The sequence below is a fragment of the Crinia signifera genome, chromosome 6 (assembly GCF_055691185.1).
Source record: "Crinia signifera chromosome 6, ASM5569118v1, whole genome shotgun sequence".
Classification (NCBI taxonomy): domain Eukaryota; kingdom Metazoa; phylum Chordata; class Amphibia; order Anura; family Myobatrachidae; genus Crinia; species Crinia signifera.
In genome coordinates, this window is record NC_139222.1 from 175664015 (window position 1) to 175671570 (window position 7556).

At 45.9% G+C, this 7556-nt stretch overlaps 1 protein-coding gene across 2 annotated transcripts in view; it reads right to left on the minus strand.

Moving 5' to 3' along the window:
- CACNG4 (calcium voltage-gated channel auxiliary subunit gamma 4) overlaps window positions 1-7212 on the minus strand; it is an 87342-nt gene extending 80130 nt beyond the window's left edge. The window contains exon 1 of one of the 2 annotated variants that reach the window (XM_083148195.1): window positions 6606-7212. In XM_083148195.1, coding sequence (XP_083004321.1) covers window positions 6606-6828 — 223 coding nt within the window. In that variant the 5' untranslated portion in view covers window positions 6829-7212. The remainder of the gene's footprint in view (window positions 1-6605) is intronic. The other variant, XM_083148194.1, reaches the window with a different exon arrangement.
- Window positions 7213-7556: the final 344 nt, after the last annotated feature.

Below are 7556 nucleotides of genomic sequence, written 5' to 3' on the forward strand. Positions count from 1 at the left end.
AGGTACCACCTAAATACTATGAAATCAATGAAAATGGATGAGTGACAAAAATACTTTATTTACTATATTCACACTATAATTCCAAATCACAAAACCAAATTCTGTGTGTAAAAAATAATATGAATACGTGAATACAATTGGGGTGGGGGCGGGGATTCAGGGGAGAAAGGTATAGTGGACAGCCCACCATACCATTTGTTTTTGTGCAGGGTAAATATGCGATTTTCTCGTGAAAAAGGAAAAATTTACAATTAAATATTGCATTGCTGGCATGTGATGCGATCACATGCGATTTTTAATTGTACAAGCACCCTGATGGGTGCATACAATGTTAAATGCCACCAGAATGTTAAATGTCCCCCCATTGTCAACGCAACCCCCACTATGAACGACAACCCAAAGTGTGGCGAGCGCAGCGAGCCCACAAGGGGCGGCAGTACGCGTCCTCCGACCTTTTCATACCCCCACTATCCACTTCGGCATGGAGCTGATTTTAGATATTGTGGCGAGCGCAGCGAGCCAATGAGCCCGAAGCGTGGCGAGCATAGCGAGCCCCGCGAGGAGACGCGGAATATGAGCCCGAAGCATGGTGAGCGCAGCGAGCCCCGCGAGGGGACGCGGAATACATGTAAAGTCTTCCGCGTCCCCTCGCCACGCTTCGGGCTCGGTGGCTCGCTGCGCTCACCACACTAATTAAAATCAACTCCATGCCGACATGGATAGTGGGGGTATGAAAAGGTCGAAGAACGCGTACCGTCGCCGCTCGCCACGCTTCGGGTTGGTGTTGATAGTGAGGGTGGCGTTGACAATTGGTGTGCATTTAACATTGAAAGCACCCATCAGGATTGCATCGCATCGCATGCGGTTATATCGCATGCGATGCGATGCATGCGATGTACTAAGATCAACATCGTGGGCGCCGTGATAATACACAAGTACCAATACTGGCTGCATTATTTTTACACTGCCATTTAGATTTCAGTTTCAACACACCCCACCCAAATTTAACTCTCTCTGCACATGTTACATGCCGGAGCGTGGGACGGCTGCAGCAGGACAATTTTAAGAGAAATTTTTACATATGGCCCCCGAAGGATTTTTTCCCCATACAAACGGCCCTTGGCACAAGAAAGGTTGTGATGTAAATGATACAATAGACCTAGTTTAGTAGTGGCTGCTAAAGTCTGGAAATTGCTAATCTGCAGTTTCCGCATGGATGCCTAGAATGCATTTGCAAATATTAGCAATGGAATTGCAGCGAGGGACCCTGCATGCTGAGCGGCCTTGCCCTGTGCTGGGTGTTCCCCCACACACTAGAGAAGGCATTTGCAGTTGTGTGATTTTTCACAAAAACTTGCAAAATCATCAGGAGATTGCAAGATATCCATAAAATAAACAAAAATTAATTTTGAGTAGATTACTTCTAGATATTTACTACAGGTGATCTGTACTGTGTAGGTGTGTGTTACAGTTACTCTGTAGGCGTGCGTTACACGTACTGTAGGTACTGTAGGTGTGTGTTGCATGTACTGTATAGGTGTGTGTTACAGGTACTGTGTAGGTGTGTGTTACAGGTACTGTGTAGGTGTGTGTTACAGTTACTGTATAGATGTGTGTTACATGTACTGTATAGGTGTGTGTTACAGTTACTCTGTAGGCGGGCGTTACACATACTGTGTAGGTGTGTGTTACAGGTACTGTGTAGGTGTGTGTTACATGTACTGTATTCTGTAGGTACTGTGTAGGTGTGTGTTACAGGTACTGTGTAGGTGTGTGTTACATGTACTGTGTAGGTGTGTGTTACAGGTACTGTATAGGTGTGTGTTACAGGTACTGTGTATGTGTGTGTTACAGGTACTGTATAGGTGTGTGTTACAGGTACTGTATAGGTGTGTGTTACAGGTACTGTGTATGTGTGTGTTACAGGTACTGTATAGGTGTGTGTTATAGGTACTGTGTAGGTGTGTGTTACAGGTACTGTACTGTGTAGGTGTGTGTTACAGGTACTGTATAGGTGTGTGTTACATGTACTGTATTCTGTAGGTACTGTGTAGGTGTGTGTTACGGGTACTGTGTAGGTGTGTGTTACATGTACTGTATAAGTGTGTGTTACACGTACTGTATTCTGTAGGTACTGTTTAGGTGTGTGTTTCAGGAACTGTGTTATAGGAGGACTGTACTCTGTAGGAATGTGCTATAAATTAAAAGAGCCAAACGTAATCATATTGCGTACACATTCACAGCCTATTCATAAAAACAAGGAACATTGAGGTTAGGGTTAGACTGGACACGGCAGCAGTGGAGCAGGTGTAATATTTGTGCATGTACAGTACTTGCTTGGAGTTGGTAGCAGGTACACACCCCTAAAGCGAGCATGACATGCCTGGGTTTTACCAACCATTCCCCATATCTCTCGAATGGCCACATCCTGTTAATCACTTGTCCACTTGTAATCCTTATTGCGAGCGTGATTGCAGCGGCACCTTGACTGCTTGTATGCAATAGCAGATGTTCACACAATTGTGAGATTATTGCCTTATTGCCAGACTTACAATGCTACACTGGTCACCATCAGCCATGACATCCTGTACAATCATGATTTAGGCCATGTGTGTAATTACAGGTGAATTGTATTATGTGGGTACAGTATGTTATACAGATAAATTGTACTTTGTGGTAGTTTATTACAGGTGAACTGTACTTTGTACATTTGAAATGCAGGTGAACTGTACTTTATACGTGTTTATTAGAGGTGAAATGTACTGTGTGGGTGTGTCTTACAGGTACTGTGTGGGTGAATGTTACAGGTACTGTGCGGGTGTGTCTTACAGGTACTGTGTGGGTGTGTCTTACAGGTACTGTGTGGGTGAATGTTACAGGTACTGTGTGGGTGTGTCTTACAGGCACTGTGTGGGTGAATGTTACAGGTACTGTGTGGGTGTGTCTTACAGGCACTGTGTGGGTGAATGTTACAGGTACTGTGTGGGTGAATGTTACAGGTACTGTGTGGGTGAATGTTACAGGTACTGTGTGGGTGAATGTTACAGGTACTGTGCGGGTGTGTCTTACAGGTACTGTGTGGGTGAATGTTACAGGTACTGTGCGGGTGTGTCTTACAGGTACTGTGTGGGTGAATGTTACAGGTACTGGGTGGGTGTGTCTTACAGGTACTGTGGGGGTGAATGTTACAGGTACTGTGTGGGTGAATGTTACAGGTACTGTGGGGGTGAATGTTACAGGTACTGTGTGGGTGTGTCTTACAGGTACTGTGGGGGTGAATGTTACAGGTACTGTGTGGGTGTGTCTTACAGGTACTGTGTGGGTGAATGTTACAGGTACTGTGCGGGTGTGTCTTACAGGTACTGTGTGGGTGAATGTTACAGGTACTGGGTGGGTGTGTCTTACAGGTACTGTGTGGGTGAATGTTACAGGTACTGTGTGGGTGAATGTTACAGGTACTGTGGGGGTGAATGTTACAGGTACTGTGGGGGTGAATGTTACAGGTACTGTGGGGGTGAATGTTACAGGTACTGTGTGGGTGAATGTTACAGGTACTTTGTGGGTGTGTCTTACAGGTACTGTGTGGGTGTGTCTTACAGGTACTGTGGGGGTGAATGTTACAAGTACTGTGTGGGTGTGTCTTACAGGTACTGTGTGGGTGAATGTTACAGGTACTGTGTGGGTGAATGTTACAGGTACTGTGTGGGTGTGTCTTACAGGTACTGTGGGGGTGAATGTTACAGGTACTGTGTGGGTGTGTCTTACAGGCACTGTGTGGGTGAATGTTACAGGTACTGTGTGGGTGTGTCTTACAGGCACTGTGTGGGTGAATGTTACAGGTACTGTGTGGGTGAATGTTACAGGTACTGTGTGGGTGAATGTTACAGGTACTGTGCGGGTGTGTCTTACAGGTACTGTGTGGGTGAATGTTACAGGTACTGGGTGGGTGTGTCTTACAGGTACTGTGTGGGTGAATGTTACAGGTACTGTGTGGGTGAATGTTACAGGTACTGTGTGGGTGAATGTTACAGGTACTGTGGGGGTGAATGTTACAGGTACTGTGGGGGTGTGTCTTACAGGTACTGTGGGGGTGAATGTTACAGGTACTTTGTGGGTGTGTCTTACAGGTACTGTGTGGGTGAATGTTACAGGTACTGTGTGGGTGAATGTTACAGGTACTGTGTGGGTGAATGTTACAGGTACTGTGTGGGTGTGTCTTACAGGTACTGTGGGGGTGAATGTTACAGGTACTGTGTGGGTGTGTCTTACAGGTACTGTGTGGGTGAATGTTACAGGTACTTTGTGGGTATGTCTTACAGGTACTGTGTGGGTGTGTCTTACAGGTACTGTGTGGGTGAATGTTACAGGTACTTTGTGGGTGTGTCTTACAGGTACTGTGTGGGTGAATGTTACAGGTACTGTGTGGGTGAATGTTACAGGTACTGTGTGGGTATGTCTTACAGGTACTGTGTGGGTGTGTCTTACAGGTACTGTGGGGGTAAATGTTACAGGTACTGTGTGGGTGTGTCTTACAGGTACTGTGTGGGTGAATGTTACAGGTACTGTGTGGGTGAATGTTACAGGTACTGTGTGGGTGAATGTTACAGGTACTGTGTGGGTGTGTCTTACAGGTACTGTGGGGGTGAATGTTACAGGTACTGTGTGGGTGTGTCTTACAGGTACTGTGTGAGTGAATGTTACAGGTACTGTGTGGGTGTTTCTTACAGGTACAGTGTGGGTGAATTTTACAGGTACTGTGTGGGTGTGTCTTACAGATGAATTGTACAAGTTTTTGGTGTGTGTGCTAAGGTCATACAAACTGGGTGTTTTTGCCCAGCATGTATGGTGTGAGAAGATGGGAAAAATTACTGGGATGAAACACCAGTTTTAGTGATTTTCCCAGGGGGGGGGGGGGGGGGCAGATGATACCAGCAGATGAGTGGCCTGGCCAGCGATGATGCAGGAGCACGCATCAGAGCTCAACGATGCCCCGCACACACTGGTCAGGTTTCGAGCTGAAAGCAGCTGAAACGAGTAAACTGAGCTGCTTTCAGCTCAATGTAGCCCAGTGTGTATGGGTCTTTACAGATTTTGGTATGTGTTACACGTGAATTGTGTGATATAACTATGTGTTACCGTTGAATTGTGCTATTAGGCATGTGTTACAGTTGAATTGTACAGTGTATGTATTTATTACAGGTAACCTGTACAGGTATGTGATACATATGAAATATACTACATGGGTGTTTGACTGTGCATTGTGTGTTACAGGTGAAATGTACTGTGTGGGGGTTGCAATTGAAATGTGCTGTATGGGAGTGTGTTACAGCTGCATTGTACGGTTCAGGTATGTTATAGGTGAAATGTATTGTATAAGTGTGTTACAAACATGTATCTATGTGGTTACACATGCATTGTACTGTGTAAGCTTGTGTTACACATGTATTTGACTGTTTACTTAGATGTGTTACAAGTGAACTGAACAGTATTGCTTTTTGTGATAGGTGATCAGTACTATATAGTGTATAGGTTTATTGTGAATGTGGTGTATGTATTGCAGATGCCATATGAGCAGCCTGTGTGTGTATTATAGGTGGTTTGTGTTACATATATGTTTGTTACAGGTGAATTATGTGGTCCAGTGACAGACCTTGTGGGTGGTGAGCCCAGATGCAAAAATATAATTTGGGCCCCCATCCTCCACCCACAACCCCAGTTTACAATATACAACATGGGTGACAAGGCGAGGCAGAGGGTAACATGGGAGAGACAGAGGGAGGCAGAGTGTGACAGGGAAAAACTGTGGGAAGATGGTGACAGGGGCAGCAGTGGGCACCTTGGTCCTCATAGGCCCCATTGCACTGCACCTGCTGCACCAATGGCAATTCAGCCTTTGAAGTGGTCAATATGTGTTTCAAGTAATGTGCTTGGTTTGTGTGTCCCAGATTAATCGTGTGGTGTTTGCATGTGTAACAGAAAATACAGTTTATTTGATCTAGGTGTGTTACAGGTTAGTTGTGTGGGCTATATGTACATTACCCTGGTGTGTGTGGTAAGTGTGTGTTGCAGTTGCATTACGTGGTGTGCGATCAGCATGAATGAATGGCAGCAGAGCCCCCTATACACGTTGGGTGAACAGCGACAGCGAGTCTCAGCACCACGGCTGGTGGACAGCTCCCAAGTCACCCCTGGAATGTGAGACGAGCTGCCGAATAATGTAATAATCCCCGTCTAGACTATTGTGTGCATCCATCTATGCAATGCAATACACCCCAGCAGTTCATGGGTCGAACTTTTCAATCGGCTCAAAATACGGAGAAACTTAGTACTGCATTTATTGCAATACCCCATACACCTGATATTACAGGGCATGTCCAGAAAGGTAGTACATAGTAGTGGGACATAACATGACAGATTACCCTGTAATATGGCTAGATCACACAGCTTACATAGATTTTCCAGATAGTGGTTGCTAAGCAACCAGATCAAATACACACTGACATTAGAGGTACCACCTGCACAGACGCAGCAGAGAGCCCAGCGGGGGCCCATACACCTGTAATCACTGATCCGCTGTGTGTACAGCATCTGACAGAGGCACTCACCCTCAATGCAACAGATCCTCCAGAGCCCGGAGTGGGTGAGATCCCCTTTGGTCTTCTTAGGTTGAGTCTGGGAGTCATCCATAGTTAAGTTTGTTCCGTTACAGATGTGAGCCCGGGAATACAGCCAGTAGTCCGTGCCAATAGCGATGGTCATGAGACTAAAGGCTGCGAAAGCCCCCACTGTGGTCAGCAGCATCTGTACCCCACGGTCACACCACACCATGGTGCTTCATATTCCACGAACACAGCCTGGAGGTGGAGCAAGGCTGAGCAACAGGAACTGGCTGCTGTGTCCCCTGGGAGCCCTGGGTGAGGCAGCCAGTGATTTAATCCACAGCCTCCGACAAAGGCATGAGTGGCATGGGGTGCATCGTCCACTGTGAAACTGATGAGGATATGGGGTCCGGGACACTATTTATACAGGGTACAGAGAAGAAATTCTGAGCACTTTTGGGGAAGCACTTCAATAAAACTGTCTGCATTTCACTGAGATACTCCGTTCTAATGTATAACTCATTAAAACGCTTGGGGTACAAACCTTCTGTCAAGCACACTCCCATTTTCCTTGCCTCCAATCGGAAAGAGCGATGCAAATAGGCATGTGGGGTTCTGGCTGGCTGAGACCCCCCAGGGAAGACTACAGAGAGGAAAACAACACATTCCATCCATAGCCTGATAAAGCACTGATGGTTTGATGATAGTATACCATATACCATGCCAAGGCAATAGCGATGCTGGCAGAGCCAGGGTAGTGACATTTCCTAGGTGTGTGGGCATTTAACCCCTATTACATACAGAAAACATTGCGTTTAGGCACAGGATGTCTTGTAACAACTAGAAGTTTCACTTTTGTAGAGGTGAGGGGGATATTTACACATCCAGATGATTTATGCAGCAGGGCTGACTTAAATATTTATGATTTGATAGAAGGAAGGAATAATCTTTCTTATG